Source organism: Sorex fumeus, unplaced genomic scaffold (assembly GCF_029834395.1).
Source record: "Sorex fumeus unplaced genomic scaffold, SorFum_2.1 ptg000265l, whole genome shotgun sequence".
Classification (NCBI taxonomy): domain Eukaryota; kingdom Metazoa; phylum Chordata; class Mammalia; order Eulipotyphla; family Soricidae; genus Sorex; species Sorex fumeus.
Window position 1 is genome coordinate 15,357,700 of NW_026606322.1, and position 27,881 is coordinate 15,385,580.

The 27,881-nt window shown below is 39.4% G+C and overlaps 1 protein-coding gene across 1 annotated transcript in view; it reads left to right on the forward strand.

Moving 5' to 3' along the window:
* MORC1 (MORC family CW-type zinc finger 1) overlaps positions 1-27,881 on the forward strand; it is a 167,933-nt gene that overhangs the window by 91,239 nt on the left and 48,813 nt on the right. The window contains exons 15-17 of the mRNA XM_056109421.1: positions 672-800; positions 3,369-3,474; positions 11,171-11,309. Coding sequence (XP_055965396.1) covers positions 672-800; positions 3,369-3,474; positions 11,171-11,309 — 374 coding nt within the window. The remainder of the gene's footprint in view (positions 1-671; positions 801-3,368; positions 3,475-11,170; positions 11,310-27,881) is intronic.

Here is a 27,881-nt window from a genome sequence, read left to right on the forward strand (position 1 = left end):
CAAGTATCACAATGGAGATGTTACTGGGCCTGCTTGAGCAAATCAATGAACAACGGGAGGACAGTGACAGTGACCCCCTCAAAGAGTATTTATGAATTATATTTTATAGTACATGCTGTGTTTAAGCAAAGAGATAATATATAATCTAGGATGAGGATAGGGCATAAATAATAGAGACTCAGGAAATGGAACCAGAGATAAAATAAAGATAAAGAAACTCTTAACTGTGAGACAAGGATGATAAATATATGTATCAGAGTGTTAAGGCTGACCTTTAAGTTTAATCAGTACATTTTCTCTTGGGAGTATTTTAAGAAAAAAAGTTTTAAATGTCAATGTATTTTATTGAAACAATAAAAGTCCATATATATGTACTTATAGCTGCTATTAAAATTTTATTTTATTATAAAGCCATTGCATATTTGTTATATATATTTTGGAAATTGTAAGAAAGTAGCAAGCAGAAAGCAAATTTCACTATACTTAGAGAAAACCAAAATATATCTTAATTTCTTATTTTTGTATATGAATCTGTTTAACTTAGTTGAATACATATTGCATATCCATGTATTTATAGCCAAACTTTCCTATGCTTGCATTTTGATTTCATTTTAATTTTCTTTATTACGTTCTGCATTTTCATAGCCCTTGTATGCTTTCTTTATTTTTAGGTAACAGAAATCTCACATTGTTTTGGAATGAGTTTGGAAACCAGAATAATGAAAATACTGGAAAATATTTTGATTCTATTCACAGTCAAAGAAGACAAGCTATGGCTATCCCATTCATCATTCAGTGCGGTGAGGATTGAGTTTCATTTTAGTTACCAGATATTTTGATTTTCTCTATATGCATGTCATTGTGCCTTAAAAATGACATAGGAGGAAGACGAAGATACTAGGTAAGAAATATTTGTTTTTCAAGTGAGTTTTGATCCAGAAAAGAGGTTAAGATAAGGATGAAAATGTTATTCATAAGTTATAATATCAAAGAGTAAAAAGAACTGGCCCTGAATAGGAAGCTTGCTACTGTTTTGCGGAGAGGGGGAGGTTAAGGAAGGGACCATTTCGACAATGATACAGGGAAGTGGTCACTCTGGGTGAGGACTGGGACTGGAAAGAGGTAAAATATTATGCATGATACTCTATCAGTACCACCATTGTTAATAACAGTGCCTGAAAGTAAAAAATGCCTGCCACAGAAGCAGATTGGGAGGCAGAAAAAAAACTGGGCACGCTGGTGGAAGGATATGGACACTTGTAAAGGAATTGGCATTAGAACACTGTACACCTGAAACCCAGTCATAAATAACTTTGAAACTTTTCAATTCATGGTGATTCAATTAATAATAATAATAACAATAATAATAATAATAATAATAATAGAGGTGAATAAGTGATATAAAGGAAGCATAGCACAGAATTCTTTGAACTTCCTTCTTCCTTCCTCCCTCACTTCTTCCCTCACTATCTCTCTACTCTCTTCCTTTCTTCCTTCCTTTCTTTCTTTCTCTCTCTCTCTCTCTCTCTCTCTCTCTCTCTCTCTCTCTCTCTCCCTCCCTCCCTCCCTCCCTCCCTTCCTGCCCAGTCCTTTCCTTTCCCTTTGCTTTGCTTTCCTGTGATTTGCTTTTCTGTCCCCCTTCCCCCTTCCCCCTTCCCCCTTCCCTTCCCTTCCCTTCCCTTCCCTTCCCTTCCCTTCCCTTCCCTTCCCTTCCCTTCCCTTCCCTTCCCGTCCCGTCCCGTCCCGTCCAGTATGTGGTGCTCTGATCCTATGTCTGCACTTAGGGATCACTCCTGGCAGTTCTTAAGGGACTATATGAGGTGCCAGGCATCAAACTAGGTCAGCCACAATCAAGGCAACCTTCCCACACACTGTACTATTTCCCTAGCCTCTAAAGTCTCAAAGAAAGGGAGGAGTAAGAAGTTGAAAAAAAATTCATGACAGAATCAACTTTTGCTGTTTATTTTTGTCTTTGAAACAGAACATTGATAGAGATGTAGTAGAAAACTTGCATTCCTATCAGGTGGATACTTCAGCTAAAAAATTTGTAATAAATAATAGGAGCAGTTATTTATTAGTTTTATAATACCTAAAGCCATTTTTAATACATTCTTGGTTCTTAGTGATTGAGTACTGAATGAATAATGAATAAATAATAAGAGACAAAATATTAGGTTGAGTAAACATGTTAGAGGACTTCAGATGCCAAGATAAGGAGTTTTTTAATTCTGAAATAAAATTTAGAGACATTGGAAGTTTCTCAGTAAGAGAATAATATTGAAACATTGAACACTTACTGTGAGCTTCTGGCACATGTTCTAGCCATTATACAAAGGGGTAGGAAGTTAAACACGGTCTCCACTATCTGTAAGGAATATGTCTTCCAATGGGAAAGACAAACAGAACTACACTGTAGCATGTAAACTGCAGTAAATTTTAGTCATTGTTTTTAGTATCAGCTGGTTGTTGCATGCAGTTGTTCATTTCCTCAGTTCTACCTTTTATATATCTCTCACTCACTTTCCTCTTATATTTCACTACCATGCCCTTATTTGGACATTTTCAGTTTCTTAACCTGGATCCTAACATTTTGACAATAGTCTCAACAGAGGTATGACATTTCCCTTTTCTTCATTCTTCTCCAAATCATCACTTACTGAGCTACCTGACTCCTACATCTGACTAATTCGATTCACTAATTTAGTCAACCTCTGCCAAGGCTGGGGAGGTGATTCCCTTGGCACTGTACAATCTATTCATGTTCTTAGCCATTTTCCTTACTTACCTATCTTAGATGAATGGAGAGCAGTATTTACTTAGAGAACCATTACCTCTCTGGGAATCAAGGATAAAGTTAAAAGTATCCTGGAGAGAATAGAAGACCTTAGTCATAAAGGTTAGGAAAAACTATAACGGAGAAATGAAAAAACATTTTAAAATATAGACTGGAGACTGGATAGAAACAGAAAGAAAAGTATAGAAGGAACTGCGTGAATTATTCTGAGTGTTAGATTTTCCTTGTGTTGTATGTTTGGAGAAAGTGTGGTATTGTCAGAAGATAATAGGTGAGAGCAAATGAAGAGCCCACTCACTGGAAGTCTTTATGTAGACTAGAAAGTGAAATGGCCTATTATTTAAGATTCTTTCGAAAGGAAATTTGTTAATAATTATTATATTTATACTTTGTTGGTGCTTTCATAGAATTTAAGAGTATTTATGCCATCAAATACATATAATAAATGATCAATGATTTATTTGTCTTTGGATCAAAAGATACTTCATACTTATGATATCTGCAACCTGGCATTTTACTTTGATACATTCACTTCTGATGGTGTTTTTCTTACATGTAATTTTGTTTTTCTCAGATCTTTGCCTTAAATGGAGAGTTTTGCCTACATCTACTAATTACCAGGACAAAGAATCTGTTGACATCTGGATTTGTGCAAATAACCCCAATCTCTTGGAAAACAGGTAACCCTTTATGGTTCTATAAAATTTCTTATCAATTCTTTAGTTCTTAAAATACAAATTTATGAAACTAGAAAATGCTGTCTATATATGGATTTTGACTTAGTGGATGTCAGTTCCTTCAACTCTTTGCAGCCCCTTGCCATGTGGAGAAAGTATTTTATTAGTATAGTTTTCCCTCAAGAAAGAAGAGACATAGATATGAATCCACAAGCACTGAGGTGTGCAACTCAGAGCTTCCACTGGCAGGAGATCACGACCTAACATTTAAGGGTTCAGTCTTCCAGTTCATTTTCACACGACATACAACCTTATCATGCAGTAATCTTATCCAGAGGGTGTCTCCAGAGCACTAAATTGTTATGCCATGAGATTTTTCTATTTAAGTCATATATTGATTTTGTTGCTTTGTGCTTTTGGGGGAAGGTGTTCAGACTAAGACAGGAAAAATACCTATTAAATATTGATGAATGTCAATGTTATTGCAATCCCTTTTAGACTTACATTCTTTCCCTGGAGAAAAGAGGAAACTTAGTATTTCTCTCCTGCAAATGGAACCCCTGTGTCAAGTATTGCTTTTCTATGAAGTTTATACTAATTTCTTAGCCCTGGTTATGTAGATCACTATCACTGAAATAGATATTAGTATAATAACTCTTATTTGATTAATTCTATCTATTCTTGGGAAAAAAGAACAAGAATTAAAAAATTAAAAATAGAAAAACATTTAAGAATTGCTACTAAAACTCTACCTGTAACCCACAGGTTAATTGTGTTTAGAGACTAAAGAATATCAGAGTCTCAATGACTTTTAGATTTCACTTAGCCCAGGGCTTTTCAATCTCCTTTATTGGTTTGCAGGTAAACTTGTATTTTTTTCCAATATATAAACAAATAAATAAATCTCTCTCAGATACCAACTATAAAAAGTAGGTAAATGCAGCATCATCCTGATCAAATTCGAGACTGGGAAACAGAGGTCAGCTGCTTCCCAGTGTTATTCTCTACTTTCTATATAAAAGTCTGTCTGCACTGATCTAGTCTTCTTTATTTTAGAGAAATGAGAATGAATTCTCCTACAGGGGTGAGAAAACTGTTTATGAAGTCATTGGCTAGAGTCTTCTGATTCCTAACTCAATTCCATCTCTAAATTTCCATTTGATATTTATCAAATGGAAACAGAGTGTTATCTCAGTTTCAGTACTCAGAAAGATTTATGAAATTGATAATTTACTATAACCTGAAAACTTCTAATACATTATAGGATAGTGTATAATAGAGTTCAGGCTCTGGGCCCAGAATGTCCAGTTTTGACTCCTGGCTCCATTAGCTGAAAACCTGAGGCAAATGACAAGCCTTCTTTATCTCTTGTCTTCCCATCACCTACTAGAGAGCATAATAATAGTACCTGATGCATCTTTATTCTGAGTCCAGCTCACTTTCTTGTGAGAACAATCTTCTAAAGTGCTGATCAGGTGGCCTCTCTTGATAACAGGCCATGCGAATTTTAGGCCATGCGAATTTTAGGCCTCTCTCCAGGATAGAATCATATGTCTGTGACCTCTCAGGCTAGTTTTGGGTATTGTCTGATCTACCGAGCAGTGAAACTGACCTTTACAGCCTCCCTCATCTCCATCTAACGAGGGTCCTTAAGTTGGTACATGCTCATCCTCTTCTATATCTGAAAATGGTGATGCCACCATAGGCATTATAAAATTAGCTTTGTGTTGGGGTTTCCCTGGGTGCTTATGTGAGATGGGAAGAGGGAGGCAGCAGTCTTGAGAAGGAAATTCACTGCCTTCCTTCTGTTGTCATCTGGGGAGCATCTAGGAGATTTAGGACTAGCGAAAGTCTGCTGTGAGCCCCTGCATGGTATAGACACTCACAGCCTGCCAGTCCCATGAGCAGCAGTTTGCTCCTGACGTGCACGTGTTCTGTGCAGCATGGGAGATGATTCCCACCACCTGATCTTTCAGGAGCTGTGGACTCAGCCTGGAGCTAGGAATTGCTCTTTGCAGGAAAGGAATGTCAGTCCTAGGACTTACCCAAACGTTTTTATCCATTGCCTTCACAGAAAAAAATGTCTGTAGGAGATGAGATAGCGAAGTAAAGACAGCTTTCATTTAGAGGTATAGTAAGGGGAGATAAGGAGGAAAAAGAGTAACTAATGGGAGTAGCACATTCAAGAGAAAATGCAAACTTGTCAGGGTGGACTGAGTCTCAAATAACTGTTAGGATTGCCTTATATATGGATATTTTTCAGGTTGTCTTGGCCTGGAGCTTTCTGTGGGCATGAATGTAGAATAGGGTATTGTCATAAAGAAAGAGCTTTATACTTTTGATGATCCTCCTCCATGTTCTTATCACAGATTTTTGTTTCTGCTGAAGCTGGTCCTCTACCAAGGGGTCGGGGGTCAAGGCTTCTGGTAGACCATCTCTGGCACCAGTTAAAGTTCTCTCAGGCCTTAGCTCCAGTGACCACAAAGCAGGTCCAGCAATATTGTTTTTAGCAACTTCAGAGCTAGTGAGAGAGTAACTTTCAATCTCGTCTTGGTTTTATAGCATCCCAAGTATTCATTGCCACCGACCTCCTTACTACCTGCCTGCCTGCTTTAGTTTCAAAACTACACCAATTCTGGCTCTTTTTTAAACATCAAAGCAGTGCCACTTGTCATAACAAGGAAGGTATATTTAGCCATGTTGACAGAAAATTGATGGACCTTAAAAATCTTAAAAATGTAAGAACTTGTCTTTTTATTATTTTTTTAAAATTGAATCACCATTAGAGTTCGATTCTTCCACCCCTCTCGGAGAGCCCGGCAAGCTACCGAGTATCTCGCCCGCACGGCAAAGCCTGGCCAGCTACCCATGATGTATTTGATATGCCAAACACAGTAACAATTGTCGCAATGGAGACGTTACTGGACCCGCTCGAGCAAATTAATGAATAACGGGAAGACAGTGACAGTGACAGAATCACCATAAGATACACACTTACAAAGTTGTTCACGATTGATGTCAGTCATACAATGTTCTAACACTTATCCCTTCACCAATGTACATTTCCCACCACCAATGGGGCCGGTTCTCTCTCTCTCTCTCTCTCTCTCTCTCTCTCTCTCTCTCTCTCCCCCCCTCCCCCACTCCTCTCTGTCTGAAAATTATGGTTTATATTATAGGTACTGAAAAGTCATCATGTTTATCCCTTTATCTGCTTTCAGCACTCCAGTTCTTATCTAGAGTGATCATTTCCAGCTATCATTGTCATAGTGGACTTCTCTATCCTAACTGCCCTCCCCCTCCACCACTTGTAGCAAGTTTTCAACTATCGATCAGTCCTCTCAACCTTTGTTTCTACTGTTACCAGATAATAGTCTCCTACTATGTTTTTGTATAGTCCCCAAACGAGTATAATCAATTTTTATCTGTCTCTCTCCCTCTCATTGGTTTCTCTCAGCATGATACACTCCATGTCAATCCATTTATAAGTGAATTTCATGACACGAAGTTCCCTTATATATAAAATTGTCCTGAGTCCTTAATTCTTTACAAATACTGATATAGTACTGTTTTTCATTTCCTCTGAAAAATTATGATAAAAAGTAAGTTTGACAGAAGATATCGGGATAATATAAGGAAAAACTAATTATAAGGGCAGTTACTTGAATGTTAAGTTGTCCTTTGTTGTAAGACAAGTTAATCATAACAATGTAGATATGGTTTCAAGGGAAGAGAAAAAATGATCTCATGACCTCATTCATTCTTCCAACTCAATATGATAGGATGGATCATGTATATTTTAAGAATATATGATAAAATATTTGTTATACAAAACACGGATACATATGTACTATTGATTTGGATAGAATCACATGAAATAAATGTATTCAGGTACAGTTAGTGATCAGGCAACATTCATTAAATAGAAGCACAGAGTAATGCAGTGAAAACTGGCCTTGTCACATGGAGAGTATCATGCTGAGTGAAATGAGTCAGAGGGAAAGGACAGATATAGAATGACAGTGTTCATTTGTGATATAAGGTAAAGGCCCTCCCGTTGATCGTCGATTTGCTCGAGCGGGCCCAGTAACGTCTCCATTGGAGACTTTGTTGTTACTGTGTCTGGCATATCGGATACTCTCGGTAGCTTGCCGGGCTCTCCGAGAGGGGCGGAGGAATCGAACTCGAATTGGCCATGCTGGCTGCATGCAAGGCAAACGCCCTACCGCTGTGCTATCGCTGTGATATATATGTATATATATACATATATATATAATTAAAGAATAATATCCATGGCCAGGGCAAACAGGGGTTAGGAGGACCGGTCAGTGGTTGGAACTAGCCACAAGTTTGTGAAGGGCTGAGGGTAGGTAAGATAGAGAAGAGACCAGTATGACAATAATAGCTGGGAATATCATGCTGGACAAGACCTGAGGGTTAAAAGTAGGTAAGGGATATTCTTGATAACCTTTCAGTATCAATATTGCAAACCACAGTGCCCAAAAGGAGAATGATAGAGACACAGAGACAGAGAGAGACAGAGACACACAGAGGGGGGAGTGGGAGAGAGAGAGAGAAAGAGAGAGAGAGAGAGAGAGAAGAAAAGCACCTGCCATAATAGCAGGCAGTGTGTGTGTGTGTGTGTGTGTGTGTGTGTGTGTGTGTGTGTGTGTGTGGGAAAAGGGTAGATGAGAGGGAACCTGGGAGCACTGGTGCTGGGAAAAGTACATTGGTGGAGGGATGGGTGTTGAGATACTGTATGACTGCATCCAATCATGAACAGCTTTGTAATAGTCTATCTCACAGTGATTCGATAAAAAAAAGTTAAAAAGAAAACTGGCCTTGTCTATATTTACAGAAAACATAATTTATTGTCAGTAGTTAATTACAAATTGTCACAAGGTCAATATGTATGGACAACATTTGAATAAATATTGTTTGTAGTAAGAATGGGAAACATAATACTTAGCTCTTTTGTACATAGCAATAAAATCAGTTATTTCATATTATAATAATCCTGTGATTTTTCTTCATTTGTCAGAGAACAAAAGAATAAAAGTAAGAAAGGTCATCCAAGACTTTTACAGGATTCTGTCCTAGAGCTGAAGCTCAAAGACACTTTGCATTTTGATGCAAAGCCTGTTTTTTTTTTTCACCTTGACACACCCGCTCTCTGAAGCTGATATACTTTTACATTCAAGAAGAGTAATTACAGTTAAATACTTCATGGTTAAAGCACACCATTTAAAAACAAAATAAATAAACATGCATTTTTGTAAAGGAGCTGGAGAGATAGTACAGTGGATAAAGTACTTGCTTTGCACCCGGCCAACCTGGGTTTGATTCCTGGCACCAATCTGGTCTTCTGAACGCCACCAGGTCTGATCCAGAGTACAGAGCCAGCAGTAAGGCCTGAGCACCAGTGGGTGTGCCCTCTCCTAACAACAACAGAAACTAAATAAAAATGAAACACATCATTTTGCAAATGGTAGCATTAGAATCCCAAGAGGGTAAAATGAAGCGTTTCTTTCTTAAACCACAGAATTTTTGTAGTACTAAACTTTACTCAAGAAATAATATCAGCACTCTCTCATTACATTATTCTTATGCATTTATCTGTATTAAAAATATGAATCACCAGTCAGGTAGAAATCATGCCAACCTTTTGACTGAATCTTTTGAATAGGATGCTAAAAGTTATCTGAGGGTTACGCTGAATATTAACACCTTTTTTTCAAAATGTTCCACTGAAGTGATAGCACAGCGGGTAGGGCGTTCGCCTTACACGCGGCTAACATGGCCGACCCGAGTTCGATTCCTCCGCCCCTCTCGGAGAGCCCGGCAAGCTACCGAGAGTATTCGATATGCCAGACACAGTAACAACAAAGTCTCCAATGGAGACGTTACTGGGCCCGCTCGAGCAAATCGACGATCAACGGGAGGGCCTTTACCTTTTACCTTAGTAAATTTCTTGAGGTTCGTATTTTAAAATAGAAACTTAATGTTGCCACGGGTTCTTCTCTGAAATGAAATAAAACGCTATATAGAAAAAGCACTCAACAGATGTCTGACAATGAACCCTTCAGGTGGCTACAGCAGGTGTTACCTGGTTTGTTTGCCTACTGTCTTAAAAAATTAACAAAATACCATATTGGAGACTGGATTAAAGTTTTCATTTATTTGTTTCAGTAGTATTTGTATTTGATTGTATTCACATATTCCCTTCTGTTAGTGGAGGGCAAAAATAATCCCTCTTTCAGCCCTGAAAACAAATACTGAATGTGAGCTGCTTTACTTTTCCTATGCTATTCCAGATGGGAGAAGTCTCTCTCAATTCTTAACTGCCTCTCCCCTTTTCTAGCAAATAAAATATTTATTTAATAGAAATTTGTCCCTTCCAGATCTTTTTTGGTACCCATCAATAATAGAAGAATCTTTGTGTAAAGCAGATGCTAAATAAAATGACCTCACTTCCCCAGCTCTACCTTCAATCAAAGCCATGGTGGAAGGTGTTGAACTTACCCGTATAAACCTTGATGCCAAGGTGAACAATATATGATCTCAATTTTTCAACAGTCTGGCTAACAGCTTGCTAGAACATAGCCTTGAAACCAGAAGTAGTGGTGGAAAGTTTTCAAACCTTCCAAGCCATATGTCACAGTAGCAAGGGAAGCCTCATCTAAGGCCCGTTTATTCTCATTTAGACACAATTCTACTTGATTGTGTAAAAAGATATTGTTCTTTTATATAATGCCTTAATTAAATAGAAGATATAGGATTTTTCAGCTAGTGTTTTGAAAGAGCATATAAATTAGACTGACTAGGAAAATGACTACAAGAAACACATACACAGGCAACAGCAGGGAAAGAAAGATTCTGCAACATGGCATTGGGATATTTGGATTCCAAATGGATCAGCAGGCCCTTAGAGTCCACCGGATACTTATTATAGTGCACGGTCATTGATCTTCAGAGTTATCCTCAGGAAATAAAAGATTCATGTATGACTGAAGCATAAGCACGAAAGTTTGTAAGTCTGTAACTCTACGTCACAGTGATTCACTGAAAAAATTTAAAAGAAATTTTTTAAAAACGATCCATGTGTTAAAGAAACAAGAATATTTTTGCAATTATTAAGCAAACCATTTTGTGGTTTTAGCAAGATGTATGAATTTGTTTCCCAGTTTTCGGGTGGCAGTGACAGTAGTGACAAAGCTCCATGATCTAATAGACACTTTCTCCAAGGTCTCTTTTTATGATAATTCAAGAAAAGGAAAGCGGTATAATAAATAATATTCTCTCATTTTGCTAACTCTGCCACTCTTTGCATATTCTGTTAATGCATTTCTATTCAAATTGCAAGTTTAATGTCATGTATTACCTTGAGGAATTAAATTTTAAAACTCTTGCTTAAACTTTAAGCATAAAATATAAAGAGTGGGGGTGGAGTGATAGTAAAGGGAGTAAGGTGCTTGCCCTGCCCACAGGTGACACAGGTTTGGTCCTTGCCATCCAGTTGGTCCCCTCAGCCCACCAGGAGTGATTGCTTAGTGCAGAGCAAGGAGTTACCCTTGAGCACCACTGGGTATTCCCCCCCAAACAAAACAAAAGTCCCTGTAGACTTGAATCAACTCCTACAAATGCTAAATACTCGTATATTTCCTCCTGACATGATTTCTTGCACTTGTTGACTGAGAAGTTGTGATGGGGTTCAACGCTTACCTTCTATCCCCCTCGGCACCATGGGCAGTGTGTCAGCATCGAAACATGAGAGAGCAAAGCAGCTTCAAGACTCTGTGCAAAGGTATCATAATCGACTGATGGAACGGCAGCCACAGGTGAGCTAGTGATCCTTTCAAAATCCTCTCCCACCGCTTGATTCCACATGTGAAATTTAACGAACGTGGCTTATCCTACTAAAATGTGGAGTAATTTATTTTTCTATTCTTTTTAAAAATTAATTTTGCATTCTAGGCTATACTAGAGATGAACACTGAAATAAGAAAGAAAGGAGATTTCTTCAGAAAAGACTGCAGATTGGATCTATATAAATTTATTTATACAACAGTATATAAAGGAATTTATTTCTTTTCTCTAGTACATATAGGTCCTCATGGATATCAGCCAGTGCATTGGGTCAAAATAAGACCATTGTTTTGTATTATTTCAAAATTTGTGCTCTTTACATTTTACTAGGATTTGTTCCTTAGGGTACAATTTTTAGGTAAACAATAATTTTTAAAATTTATTTTTTTAAAATTGAATTGCAGTGGGTTGTACAGTTACAAAGTTGTTCATGTCTGGGTTTCAGTCATATAATGTTACAACACCCATCCCTTCACCAGGTCACCAGTGTACATTTCCACAATGTCCCCAGTTTCCTTTCCCCCATCCGCCATGGTATGCACGTTTATTCTCTCTCTCTCTCTCTCTCTCTCTCTCTCTCTCTCCCCCCCCCTCTTTTCTCTCCTCTCTCTCTCTCTACTTTCAACATGCTGGTTTGCAGCACAGATTCTGAGATACTGAAAGGTTATCAGTTATAACCCTTAGCCTGCTTTCAACACTCAGTTCCTTTCTAAAGGCATCATTTTCTTTTTTTTCCATAGCAACAAAAATTTATTTATTTATTTATTTATTTATTTATTTATTTATTTATGTAGCACAGCGGTAGGGCGTTTGCCTTGCATGCAGCCAACATGGGCGACCCAAGTTCGATTCCTCCGCCCCTCTTGGAGAGCCCGGCAAGCGAGTATCTAGCCCGCATGGCAGAGCCTGGCAAGCTACCCGTGATGTATTCGATACGCCAAACACAGTAACAACAAAGTCTCCAATGGAGATGTTACTGGGCCCGCTCGAGCAAATCGATGAACAATGGGAGGACAGTGATGTAGGAACACTGCTATGTATTCAGCCACTGATTAGGCTGATTGAATTGGAAATGAACTCCACCTTACTTTTTTTTCATTTTTTATAATTTTATTTATTGAATAACCGTATGAGCAGTTACAAAGCCTTCAGGTTTAAGTCTCAGTCATACAGTGAAACACCCGTATCTTCACCAGTGCCCATTCTCCACCACCAAAAACCCCAGTATACCCCCATTCCCCACCCTCCCCCTACCTGTGGGACAGATGATTTCCAATTACTCTCTCTATACTTTGATTACTTCAATATTTTGACACCAGACCTACCATTAGTATTTGGAGTTTTACCCCAACACTAAGATCTGCCGAAAATGCAACAGTAGACAATTTGTTTTCTATTGCTAGTTATGAATAACATATGTTGTCACATGGCTGCAGTAGTGGCCGGGGGATTTTGAAATTCTGAAATTTTAACTTTTAAATCTGGAGGGATTTCTGCTAAAACCTGCTGGGTTCTGATATTTGTTCCTGAGTCTCTGGGATCATGACCTTTAAGCAACTTGATCAGGAGCCAGAGAGGCCATTTGTGGGCGGCGACTCTGAGTCTTCTTGTGGTGAGGAAGAAAGGGCCAGCTCCAACCCCATCCCGTGAGGCCCTGAGTGTCTCGTCACTGAGGGCCCAAACCTGACTGTCCAATGGCCTCTGGAGGATGGCAGCCACCAAGCCGCCAAGGGGGAGCAGGCGGAGGGATAGTGCCCTTTTCCCCCTGGTGTGGCCCGGTAACAGTAACCTACTGCAGGGTCTGGAAGCATTTCTGCCAAAAGCCGCTGGGTTCTGAGATTTGTTTCTGAGTCTCTGGGATTTGTTTCTGAGTCTCTGGGATTTGTTTCTGAGTCTCTGAGTTTTCTGAGTCTCATGGCCATTAAGTGACTTGATCAGGAGCCACAGAGGCCGCGACTCGGGGCCTCTTTCGGATGGGGAGGAAAGGGCTGGCTCCACCCCCATCTCATGAGGCCCTCGTCATGTGGACCCAAACCTGACTGTTCAGTGATCTCTGGAGGATGATGGCCACCAGGCCGCCAGGGGGGAACAGGCAAAGGCTGAAACCTATCCCCACCTGGTAACCTACTGCAGGGACCGGACGCATTTCTGCCAGTAGCTGTTTGGTTTAGAGATTTGTTTCTAAGTCTCTGGGATCATGGCAATTAAGCAGTTCAATCAGGAACCAGAGAGGCCATGCCTCCAATTATATAGCTGAGCTGGAGGTGGTTTGTGGGTGTGTCTAACACATACCTAACTTTTGGCTGTTTCCTTTCTTGGTAAACTTTGCCCCAAGTTTTTGGGGTCTGGCCAAAGGCACAGAAGCATTATTCGGGTATCTGGAGGTCTGAAAGTGCCATCATGCTGCTGATGCACTCGTCTCACAGGTACAGATTGACCTGCTGGTGGCACCACACCCTCAACAAAGGCATCATTTTCAATTATCATTTTAATACTGGTTTCTTCTCTGTCCTAACTGCCCTTAGCCATACACACACTTGTGTCAAGCTTCCAACCAATCATAATTATTTTTAAAGAGCAATAACCTATTAATACAGAATATCAGTCATGCTTAAGTTAAATATACTAAATAAAACATTAACATCAATAAGTGTAGGAAACCGTGATAATGTCAAGTGAGAAAAGTGCCAAGCAGAAGCACTCTTTTAATCTCTGAACTAATGAAATGATTTAACTCTATTTACTTTATAGATTGTATACTCAAAATTCAGCATTTTTTCAGTATAGCTTGTCAACTTTCTCAAATGGAACTTGAAGAGGTCAATCGCATATGCCCAATGTATTGACCTTCATTGCAGGTGTTCCCATGGTTCAAACCATATTTTAAGCCTCATCAAATATGGTGTGGTAGTCTTAGAAGATGGGTCTTATGATGTGTCTGGAAAGTGTCCTAGAGCGTGGCGGCAGCTGGATAGTAGAAGTAGTGGAGGTAGTGGAGGTCTGCCAATGAGGTATTTATCTGCTACTGGTAGGGTTGGTATTCAGTGTGTAATCCCTGAGTCTCTGGAGATTGGTGGAAGCAGGCAGGGCAGGGTAGGATTTGGCTTCTGGGTTTAATCCCTGGGTCGCCGGAGATTGGTGGGAGCAGGTAGAGGATCTCTGTTCCCAGGTACTGTTGAGCCTGGAGTCCAAGGTCACAGAGTTTCGCTTACCTGGTTCTGTGAGGCTTCACTTGTGTGTGAGTCTTGGACCTAGCATCAGGAAAGTATCAGGAGTGTGGCGGCGCCTGGATAGTGGAGGTACTGGATGTGTTGGGGGTCTGCCGATGAGGTATTTATGGTCTGAACCATGGGAACACCTGCAAGGACAATTAAAGGCCACCCTAAAAGTCTCTATTCCTCTTGGAGAGCCTGGAAAGCTACAGAGAATATCCCGCCTGCATGACAGAGCCTGGCAAGCTATCCATGGCATATTTGATTTGCCAAAACCAGTAAATACAATGGGTCTCATTCCCCTGACCCTGAAAGAGCCACCAATATGGCAGTGTTAAGAAGGATGAGGAAGGGGAGGCTGATAAAATTCAAGGACGAACTAGGCTGCCAAAACGAAGAAGGACAAAATTTATGTCTGTACTTTCAATGCACGTACATTGGCATTGGATGCATCCATCAAGGACCTGATGGACAAGTGCGAAAGATCAAGTATGACATCATTGGTCTGACCGAGACAAGAAGGTATCAATCACATCAAGCCATTTTAAACACTGGAGAAGAATTGCTCCTCAGAACATGTGGCAAAAGAGACATCGGTGGTGTCGTTGTCCTTGTCAACACGAACTTGGCCATGAGCATTGATTCATTTGAATGCCTAACAAGCCGAATCGGACGTTTACACTTGAATAGATGTGGCTCACTGCCAGCAGTTTCTGTCTTCGTTGTCTACGCACCAATATCCAATTATAATGAAGGAGAAATTGAGAAATTCTACATGGAGCTGGAGAAGTTCTATAAAGAAGACCACACCTTCTCCAAGATGATTGTTGGTGATTTTAATGCCAAGATAGGACTGAGAAGATCAGTGGAAGAATTCCACATTGGGACCCATGACCGAGAATGGAACGAACACAGTGAGTGACTACCTGAATTCATCATGTCGACCAAGACCATCCATGGTAACTCAGTTCCAGAAGGATGAATCTAAACGTTGGATGTGGAAGTCTCCTGGTGGACGGTTCCACAATAAAATTGACCACATCATATTTAATCGAGGTTCTTGCCTGACTGATGTCGCTGTTGTACCAAAATTCCAAACAGGATTGGACCACCTTCTCCTTCATGCAAAATTCTACTTCACGGAACAGGGAGAAAGGGCTGCAAAATTTAAGAAGAGAACTCCCAGAACAACCACTAATTGGGAGTTCTTTGGCACTATTGTGGCAACATGGGAAGATGCTGTCGTTGACAACATTGATGAAGAATGCCACAAAAAGACACCTGTGTTTGAATACCTTTGAGCTCAATTACCAATGTGGCTTGGCGCAAGCCTCAGGCAATAGCAAGTGAATGTCCAAGCTTGCAAAGTAGTGCAGAGAAGTGATAAAGGAAGACATCAAAGAGACAAGGGCAGCAGTGCTGGCCGATGCAGCAGAAGCCAGGAAAAGCATTCACAACATCTGCCTGTCCTTCGTCAACAACAAGACCAAGATGATTGCCCTCCGATGTCCTAATGGATCTATCACACCTTCCAGAAGGGCAATGGAGAAGATTATCCATGACTTCTACTCAGATCTTTTAGATAGCCACATCCATCTACCCACATCCAAATTCTGTAGGATGGGTATGTCATTCCCAATGTTCTCCCTTCCGAAATTTGACATGCCATTCGGTAAAGTAGCAAATAGCACCCGGCACAGACCCGAACACCTGAAGAACCTACCATCAGCACTCATCAATATGCTGGCTCGGCTCTTCACACGCTACCTGTCTGAATGCAAGGTTCCATCCCAGTGGAAAACCAGCAGGACTGTACTACTGTACAAGAAGGAAGACATCCACAACATTGGCAACTATCGCCTGATCTGCCTATTGTCTGTCATCTACAAGTTGTTCACTTGAGTCATCCTGAATAGGATTGGCAGAACACTAGATGAAGGACAACCTTGCAAGCAAGCCGGGTTCCTCAAAGGATTCAGCACCATCAACCATATCCACATGATAACCAAGCTCATTGAGGTTTCTTGGGAGTTCAAGATGCTACTCTGTCTAACGTTCATTGATTTAAAGAAGGCCTTTGATTCTGTTGAGACTGAAATGGTCATCGAAGCCCTAGCCAAACAGGCTTTCAAACTCAATATATCATGATCCTCTGTGAGCTGTATTACAGATTCACTACCAGGATCTCACCATTGTACAAGGAAGTGATCAACGACGTCAAGAGATGGGTTTGGCAGGATGATACCATTTCACCAAAACTCTTCAGTGCCACCCTCGAGAACGTCATGTGATGACTGGAATGGGAAGGAATGGGAGTGAAGATAGACAGTCGGCAACTACACCACCTCTGTTTCGCTGATGGCATCATTCTAATAACACGAAACATTAGCCAAGCGGCACAAATGCTGCCCAACTTTGACCATGAGTGTGGAAAGGTCGAACTACAGCTGTATCTCATGAAGTCAAAGTTAATGAGAAATGGTTTCGTTTCTGACATTCCATTTGCTTTCAATGGAATGAACATCTCCAAATGCAACAGTTATGTGTACCTAGGTCGAAAAGTCAACATAATGAATGATCTGGCACCTGAGTTGTGCAGGAGGAAGAGAGTGGCTTGGATCGTCTTCAAGAGCATCGAAGAAATAGCTAAGAGGATGAAGAACCTCGGCTCTGGGCACATATCTTTGATTCCACAGTTCTTCTTGCATTAACATATGCCTTAGAGACCTGGGCCCTATGAAAACAGGATGAAAATGCTATTCGGATCTTCCAAAGAGGAATCAAAAGAGCTATGCATGGAGTATCACGCTTCACTCAAGTGAGAGAAATAATCCAGAGTTCCGTTCTCCATCGATGATTGAGAATGCGAAACACTGTCTCGTGTGCCAAGTCATTGAAAATAAAATTGGCTCGATACATAATGAGATTTGGAGATGACTGCTGCCCTAGAGCCATTACCAACTGGATTTCACAGGATGTCAAAAGACCTTGTGTCCACCCACCTACAAGATGGTCAGACATATTCGTCAAGACCCTGAACGATTGGTTTGAGGCTCTTTGTGTTCCTATAATGATCAGATGCCATTGGACTACACTAGCATGCGACAGGGACATATCGATATGTTACTGGTGCCTGCTCGAGCAAATTGATGAGTAACGGGATGTTAAGTGATCAAGTGATCAAGGTATCAGGTAATAAAATGCCCATTGCAATAGAAAATTCTCCAGACAGACCACAGGTGATGTGCTTCATTATTTATATTCCTGGTTTCTTAAGAACATAAGTTTTATTATTTTGGGATCACCAAACACTTCTCTTAGCCCATAATTTTGGAATCTCTCATAAGAACAGTATCACCATGGAAGCACGTTCTACAAAGATTATCTGACCCTCCTATCCCCATCAACACACAAAGAAGCTGAAATTTCTAGGCTTGGCACTTAGAGTGAAAGGTTTAATAACACATAGATCAGAAATAAGGTTATCACAGCCTCTGGTTCTTTTCATAAAAATATAGATAAAGTCACATATTTCCAGTGTGGAATATATCTTAATTTGTTCATCACTCTTAATAGCTTAGTGAGGGCAGTTGGCACATGCTGTATTGATTTTATCTTCATTGTAGCCTCTGTGTATTTTTTATTTCTTATAGAGGCCAAGGTTGACACTTAGGTATTAATGGTGTCAACCACACTGTCTTAATTGCCTGTTTGTGTCTTTAGGATTGGATGTTTCTTTTATTTTTAAGGCAGAGATTTTAGTAATAACATAAAATAACAGATTTGTATTACTTGGTGTAGTGTGTATGTTTGTGTGTGTGTGTGTGTGTTTTAAAGTGTTCAGTGTGGGGTTTTTTCTTTTCTTGACTGACTTGGAGGGAGCACCACTAGAATATAGAAAAGGGAAGGGTGAGAAATCCACAAAAACAGCACCTCGGTGCCATTCAAGATCAGTACAAATAGGACTCAAGTGTAGGCTGGACACCACTTGGAAATCAAGAATGAACTAGTTTATTCCCATTTTTCTCCGTGGTGCCATCTTTCAGCATTGGGAAACAGTAAAGTGTAATTATATTTGCCCATCTCCTGATCTCTTTTTCTGCTTTATTCCACTAATGTCTACTCATCCATTGATCAGATCGTGGAAGCAAATATAAAAATGACCTTGGTTGGCACACCATGTTCCTTATTCTATTGCTTTAACTTTAATGGCACAGAAAAGTTTGCTGAGCTGGAAAATGAAGTGTTCAATAGGTAAATCAAAGACTATTCTGCACCTTCCATTCTGTAATTTGTGTTCTCTCTAACCAGGAGGGATAAAATAAAGGCAGGAATGATAGTATGCTAGCACTCGGATTAGAAATCAGCAGCTACCCTTCACACACTATTCCAATGTGTTAGTGCCAAATGTATTTTCCAGGAACTCTGTCCATTGATTGCACTCTATCCGAGTGAGTGTATCTCAATGATTTTATCTTATCCACTAGGAGAAAATGAAGCTGCTAGGTCCAAGCTAGCTACCTACCTTCCTTCCTTCCTTCCTTCCTTCCTTCCTTCCTTCCTTCCTTCCTTCCTACTGGTTTTGGGGCCACACCTGGCAGTGTTCAGGGATACTTCTGACTCTGTTCTGAGGTGACTCCTAATGGTGCTCAGGGGACCATAAGTAGTATGGGGATCAAGCCAGGGTAAACCACATGCAAGGCAAAAACTTTCTAATATCTCCCTGGCCCAAGAAATATAATTTAGTAGCTATTATTCGAGCTAATTATATTGTTACAAAAAAGGGGATATGAAATCAAAACAAAATAAGTCTCACGTCATCAATGCTATTATTATAATGTTTTAAATCCTAATTTCAATATAAATCCTCTTATAGTCTCTCAGGCCAAATACACACACACACACACACACACACACACAAGACAGAGAAACATGTATAAAGGTTACAAACTGATCTATTGTAAATTATACTTGTTAAGGGAAATAATGTAAGTTCACTAACCCTTATGAGAGCTCAAATTCAATTGATAATAGATAAGCTGTGTTGATAAGCCAAGACCTGCCACAAATTGTTCTTCTGATTCAGTCATTCCACAATTTCTCCTTTGTGGAAAAAAAAAAAGACTGAATATTCTGTTCCTAACTCTAGGCTTTAAAAGCCTGCACTTCCCTGTTTGTTTTTTTTTTTTCAATATTAAGTTGCAGGTGCCACCTGCCGGCCAAATAATGAAGCACTGTCCTTTTCATTCAGTCATTCATTGCCCAACTGCCGAGCGGTATATAATCTGTAATTGTTCTGTTTTTTGGTAAGCCTATACAATAACTTTTAAGTCATAAGTTAGATTTTCAAAATTTTTTTTACAATTTAGAACTTTACTCAAATTTTCTCTTTCTCAGTGTCACACACGTCTTAGATCTCTCTGTCTTGTATTGTATGACAAGGCTGATTTTCATTATGAGCACAGAATATATAGTTGGTAAATTTTATTCTCAGTTTTGATAACACTTTAAATACATTTAAATAATTATAAGACATCATACTATGTTTTCCTGAATTTAGCCTTCTCTATATTTTCTCATTCTTTTATAAGTCATACTGTTCAGGGCAGTATATTTATATAATCAGTATATTTGTGCAACAGGTATTGTAATAGTTATGTATTTTGTAGGCATTTCTGAGCTAACATTTTCTAATTAACGATCATTCATTATCCTGAAATTCAGGATTCCTTTAATCTGATAATAGTTTGCTGTTTGCTATTAGTTTCTTTGCTTTTGCATGATTTTCCCCACTGAGCTAATTTTGCTCCTTAAATATGTCCTCTCAGCTGCTTTGAATGCCTTTATTCTGTCAGGGTGCCTGCAGATGCTTCTACGACTTCTCCATTCCTTAAAGAGTGAATATTAATATCATCCCTGTATGAAACCAGCTCCCATTTCTACTAAAACATGTTCTTTGAACTCCTCTTGTTTTTCGTGCATGCCTTTCTTAAATCATGCTTTACTTTCTACCTAGTATTGTAGTTATGTGTGTAGTTATCTCCAATTCTAGATTTTCACCTTTTTTAAAAATAAAGGACCTTTTAAAAATTTATCTTTGTATTTTCAGTAATGCCTGGACCTTTCATTGAATAGGTACATATCAAATAATAAATTAAGAATTGAAGGAATAAAATGATTTATGCATAATTCTTCACAAGTAGATACAAAACCAAATATTTTTTGTTTGAGTTGACTAACACGACATAGATTAAATACATATTCCCAAAGTATTGCAGATTCAAATGTTCTTACACTTGATTAAAATAGCGTTGCATTTGGATAGGAATATAGAGACTAGATATGTTTATATATATATATATATATTGAGTCACTGTGAGATAAAGCATTACAAAATTGTTCATGGTTGCATTTGTCATACAATGTTCCCAAAGCCATCCCTCCACCAGAGTAATTTCCCAGCACCAGTGTCCCCAGTAAGTGTCTCCAGTTTCCTTCCTACCCCTTCAGTCACCCCTCTCACCCCAGCCTGCCTCTATGGCAAGCACCTCTCTCTCTCTCTCTCTCTCTCTCTCTCTCTCTCGGCTATATTTAGATTACTTTTTTTTTTAATCTTCATAGTCTTAGTATCAAATGAATAGCATTTGTAAAATCCCATGTCTGTTGAAAAATGAATTCCAGTGATAGCACTCTGTTCTTTGTAGTGCTCATGTGGACACACAGAAAACAATGAAATAGTATAATCTGACAAGCACCACACTTGTTGTTGAGCACTGCATGTAGAGGCAAAAAAAGTGGCTGAACTTTTCGCTGTGTTTTTCAAATTGAAATGGTATATCTGAGTACAACTACTTAATGAAGAATGTGTACCCATTTTTCCATTAAGAGTTAATCTCTTTTAAACATCACTATTGTGTAGGTTGTCAACATTTAAACTATATATAACTTACAGTTACAGATGTCTTAGAACATATTTGTATTCATTTCAACTTTCACATAAACTGCCATAATCTAAAATGTATGACTCCTCAAGACCCTTGTTTAACAAGAGACTCATATTCACAGTAGTTGAACCATTTTACTTTATTAGTCTTGAGACTAAGATTGCATTCCTCTGTTGGTGATGCATTTCTTTTCTGAAAGGGGATAAGACATAACATATTCACACTTGTGGGTCTTGTATCTGTTGCATAGCAAATGAGACACTAAATAAATTTCTTAGGATGAAACTAGTTGAAAAGTTCCTTGAAGGCAGTTGCCAATTTTTTTTTTAAATTCTGTACTGTACTTCCCGGGACTAGACCAGGATCGGTATTAAACATTTCTACTAAAAGCTGTTCAATTTGTTAACTTGAATAGTCCATGCAAATTATTTTCCATCTCATCCTTTTATGAGAAGCTAATGTCACATTACCTGACAGAATGCCATTCTTAATTTACTAAATCAATCTGGACAGTGCCAGCTATTGGAGAGACATCAGAAAAGGTAGGTGCAGGGTACAGTATAGTGTGGGACCCCCAAGATAGTCATTGCTCTTGGCTTCATCCATTTCTTATTTTTCTCTGGAGACAGCGACTAAGGAATAACATTCTTACTGTCTTTTCCCGAGAACCGCAGTGCTGCTGGGGGCTAATAGGAATGTGTGTTCACAGAGAATGTATCCTTTCTCCTAAAGGGATGGCAGAGATAGATTTGACAGAAGCAGACAATCTTCCCCCTTCACATCACCTTCTTCACATTTAAGCCATCATTCCTATTCACATCTGCAGAGATAGAAAGAGAGGTTTAAGTTCAGGTGTGCTGCCTGAAATGATTTTCAACAAATCAAATACTCATTTGAGTTTCGATGCAAATAGGTGTACTATTTGATCTCTACCCAACAGAAATTCCTCAAAACCGTGAACTGAATGAAAAACCATCTAGTAATTAGTGCACAAGCTTATCGGCAACAGTCAGAGGCTGCTTGGCATCCTGAATATTCCTCAGGGCCTCTTTCTTGACACTATTAAGAGTGGAATCTTGGGTCTGGAACCAACACTGCTGTGCACTATCTCTCCTGAGTCATCTCTGAGCTCAACTCCTATTTCTTATCTAGTTGAAACTAATTATTCCTCTTACTCAATAGCCAAGTTTACTCTTCTCTCTCTCTCTCTCTCTCTCTCTCTCTCTCTCTCTCTCTCTCTCTGTGTGTGTGTGTTTGGGTTTCAAACCCAGAGGCTCATGGAGTATATGCAAGGCATATGCTCTAACACTGAGCTTTATCCCCAGCCCTCAGTTTTATATTTTGAATTCTGTTTTGGACCTGTGACTTCATGACTTTTCTGACTTTGACGCAATTCAATGCCCTTTGATTTAACCTTCTCACACCTTTGTCTCTTGATCATATTCTTGGTCTGAATCTGCTTTTTCTCTTGATCTTAAATCCTGTAGGCTCTAGTAAAATTCACTTGTAATTTCATTTGAGCTCCGTTTTCCTTCTTGTGCATTCGCAGCAGTGCACTTTTATCTTTCTGGATTCCATTTGCTTGACCAGATTAAGCCTTCAAATAAGAGCGCGGGCTTCCTTGGCACACCTGAGGATTCTAATTCATTCCTCCTTATAAGCTGATTTGTCCAAGACCTTTACATCACAGTGGTCTAACAGTATTTCCCAGTGCGTGGTAACCCTCCATCCAACACCTGCCTCTGTTTGGGAGGAGGTGCTGAAGAAATCTAGGGTGGAGAGATAGTAGTCTCAGGTGTATTTGGGGGTGCTTTTCATTTGTTCACTTTAAGAAAGCAGATTTCGAGTCAGAAAGAGCGGGATAGACACAGAAAGATTGCATTCATCGGGGGAACATAAAGCAACAAAATGGGAGACTAACACCCAGGAATGGCTGAGATTAGTACCAGGAATTTTGCTCCATGACTTGAAGGCCAGCCACATGTGCTAGGTGAGAAGGAAGCTCAGATAGAGAAGAGAGCACCAAATAAAGGGTGTTGTGAAGACCCTCCCAGGGTGGGAGAGACATGCTAAAAGTAGTCTATAGACCAAACATGATTGCCACTCAATGCCTCTCTTGCAAAACACAGTACCCAAAAGAAGAAAGAGAGAACAAGGGGGAATGCCCTGCCACAGAGGCAGGGTGGGACGGGGGGGATGGCGGGTGGGAGTGATGCTGGGACCCGTGGTGGGGGAGGATGGGCACTGGTGGAGGGATGGGTACTTGATCATTGTATAACTGAAACCCAAGCACAAAAATTTAGAAGTCTATAACTGTACCTCATGATGTTTCACTAATAAAAAAAAATAAAATTAAAAAAAAAACAGAAAACAGTTGAGAATGAGACCAACCAACCTGATGGCTATTGTAGGAATCCAAATAGAAAATGATGGCAGTTAAAAATTAAATAGAGGGTCTTAAATCCGGCTGAAAAGAAGGTACTGACTTAAGTGTTATTAAGGAGTTAAGTGTTAAGTAGTTAAGAATAACTACTTGGACATTGGTTGGCTATAGACAAAAGAAAAGAAAAAAATACTGAATATTAAAATGATTTGTCTATGAGAGTACCAATACAGAAAACACTAAAAAAAAAAAAAGAAAGCAGATTTCCAGGGAGACAGTTTAGTTTGTTTGTGTACATGCATGTGTGCATGCGTGTGTGTGCATGTGTGTATGTGTGTGTGTTTCCTGTTCTTTTATTTTTCATTTTGGGTCACACCTGGTGATGCACAGGGGTTGCTCCTGACTCTGAACTCAGCAGTTACTCTTGGCAGTGTTCAAGGGGCCACATGGGATGCTGTGAATCAAACTTGAATTGGCTGTGTGCAAGGCAAACGCCCTACCCGCTGTGCTATCACTCCAGCCTTGTGTGTGTATTCTGAAAATGAGACAATGGGCCAAACAAGTTTGGGAGCCTCTGGGTTTTCTCTTCTTAGTGAATCTTCAAGAAAATCTAGGAAGGTTCACTAGTAATAATAATCTTGGAATTTAAAAATAACTGAGTATCACTTTAAAAGCTTTCAAACAAGAGAAGTTCCTGGTGTTTGGGGAAACTGTGTTAATTCAAGTTTGGAATCCTCTTTAAAAATTCAGAATTACGGGCTTGTTCTCCCCTGAGCATGTATTTTACCTCTTGTCTCTATGTACTTTTGCTTGTATGTTTTTCCACTCTGGGGAAACCCGTGTTCTTGGGAGCATTTTTACTTTCTTTCTCTCCCCTCACACATTTCAAAGTAAGTTTCAGTAACAAACCTAAATTTTACTTACTTCATGGTTTATTTGACACAATTTCCACACTTATGATACATTTGATCACTACAAACAGGCTATTTGTAGTAAAAGATAATTGCATAGCACTTCCCTTATTTTCAACCACCTTCTCTTCTCCAACTTTTAAAAATGTCCACTATCATGCCTGATTTGGTGAATTCCAAAACTACCTAAAACTAACCTTAACTTTTATGTATTAAAGTGATAAGGGGATTTAAATGAAAAGGATTAATGGATAAACTAAATTCTAAACATTCAGAATGTGGCACGGGTAGAGATGCACCGACCTTCTTAATCCTTACGGCAATACTATGATTGTCACAAATCCTATTTCATAGCTGGTAAAACATGGATACAGAGAAGTAACTTGCTAAGCATAGAGCTGGGAATCAGGGGAAATGTGATTTCAGTCCACACATTGTGCAAGTTTCAGCCCCCTCTTTTACTAACCTGTATTGTCTCTCTGCTGAGGTCACAGAAACAAGGTAGAAATTGAGCTCGATCTATAATGTGAGATTGATTTTCAGCTCAAAGTTATTTGAACTTGTCTGCTATCCTACTTTCAGTTTGGATTCTGTGTGGGAGAAATTGAGAAATTAATGTCTAATAGAGTTTTTTTTTTTTCTTTTTGAGAAGTTCTGTCTATATTTGGACTCTCTAGAGGTGAGGTAATTGCTTTGGATAGCAAGAAGGAGGTATGTTTAGAGTGCTTTGAAGAAGACTGAGGTAGAAGCTGGAGAGGTAGATCAGAGGGTGAGGCAGTTGACTTATACATGTTTGACATGGGTTTAATCCCTACTGCTCCTTAGGGTCTTCTAGTCCCTGCCAGCAGTGATCCTAGAGTGCCAAGTCAGAAGTAAGCCTGAGCACTGCCGAGTATGGTCCAATACCAAAGAAATATAGAGGTAGTAGAGATGATAGCACAAGCCTGGTGTCAGGATCCTACTTCAAGTCCAAGTTCTATTATTTATGAGCAAAGGACCTCATACCTATGTGAAGTCTCAAGTCTCTGCTCCATGTTAACCCATTAGTGAAGTAAAAATAAGGAAACAAATCCAAAGGTTTGCAAAAATTATTTCAGGTTGTTGAGATTGTGTTAGTTTTCCACCCAGGTGGCAAGCTTTCTCAAGTTTAAGTACCTGTAATTTTTTTATGTTAAAATAAAGTTTCTGGTGCAGAACAGATTATTATTGATCACCTGTATCACTTATCATCCCATTGATTGTCGATTTGCTTGAGCAGACTCCAGTGTTGTCTCCATTCGTCCCTGTCACATGCTAGTGTAGCCCAAAGGCATCCTCTCGCTCAGGGAATACGAAGAGCCTTAAACCATCTGCTAAGGATTTTGACAGAGAAGTCTGACCATCTCGTAGGGGAGTGACCATGCATCCTTTTGATTCCATTCCCATGGAATCCAGTTGGTGACGTCTCTAGTTCAGTGGTCGTCTCTAAATCGCATTACGTGTCCAGCCCATCTGATTTTCGATGCTTTGGCAAACAAGACAGCATCCCTGATTCTTGGTTGTTGATTATTATAAATACCTCATCGACCAACCTCCTCTACCTCCACTACCCAGCCGCTGTCACTCTTCAGGCTGCTTTCCGGATGCTCGGGCTGAGCCTCATGCATTATTAAATTATAACAAATAATTATACGTACTCCTTTTTTTCCTGATTCCTACCCCTGGGAGAGTAGATGAAATGAGTCAGATCAGATATTATAGGACTTGTGTTGAAGTTTATACTACCGTGAAGGAACTCTGGAAAGATGAATCTGCACACATGTATATGAAAAGAAAAAGTCATCTCCCTAAGTACACCCTGTCACTTCCAGTCTCCCCTCCTCTGCCCGGTACACACGCAGTCTTATTCATTGGAAGTACCTTGTATTCTTTCACTCTTACCCTTTGGAATATAAATTAATATCTCTGGTTGAAGAGAAATTAGCTCTTGGTGTGCTCATTGAACTAGATCAAAAGTTAACTCTAGAGAGAACTTTATTGACTTCTAAAGGTCAAGGAGGTCAATCTTTCCAGAAGTAAATATTTTCAAATGCTTTTTAACTGATAACTCGTCATATACACTATTATTTATTATGTAAAATTCTAGTTTTGAGTCAGATTTCATCAAAATCCCTAATAGTGTATGTTGGATAACTTTGAGTTGTTCTTGCTAGAGGCAGGGATCTTAAGGTTTATTGAGCTGCTCCCACAACAGTGCAACTGAGGCACACCCAATTCCATCAGGCACTAGCAATCCTATATTGCTTTTCTCTTTCCTTTATGTCATTTGCATGGTTTATTTAGCAATGTCCTTTTTGTATAGATACAGGAAGACAGTTGATGCTATGCTATGCAACATGGGAGTTAATTGACTCCAAAATAATATTTACTTCGGGACATTTATATTTAATTGACTTAAGCCTCAGTTGCCCTTAGTTCCTAGAACTCCAAAAGCAGGGTCCCAGTGAGGTACTGGATGAACCCAGGGCAAGCTGTGAGCTACCCTGGCATTAAAATGTGTCAGGCCAAGTGCTGTAATACTTAACTATAAGTTAAGAGCATGGTCATGGACAAACTCTATCATGACCCAAAAAGAAGTAACTGAATAAGGACCCTGATGGAGTTAGCTAAGATTAACCTGGCCTGAGGTCTGTGGTTTGGAATATATAGCAAGATGTCCCCAGGAAGAGCCAATCTTTGAGCTTAATATATCTCTTACTGTGTTCATACAAAATGACATTGCTAGAAATATAAGAAGTGAATTTACTATGACTGTTTAAATGGATTACTAACTGAGGAAAGGAGAAAGAAATATACCCTGGATGGAATCTTTCCCTTGAGCAGATCTCCTAGTGTTCCGGAGTGCTGAATACTCCGATGAGATTTTGTCCTAGAGTTAATCTCCTGAAGTAGAGGCTTCTCTTTGTTGTTATGATAATGTTCAACCCCACTTTGTATCCCCACCCTTCATGATTTCTATAACTATGCTCTAAGGGGTAAGATGAAACTAAACTCTGGAAAAGAGATACTGAGAAGGAGAAAGTGAAGACTAGACTCTGGGAAGGAGATGCTGAAG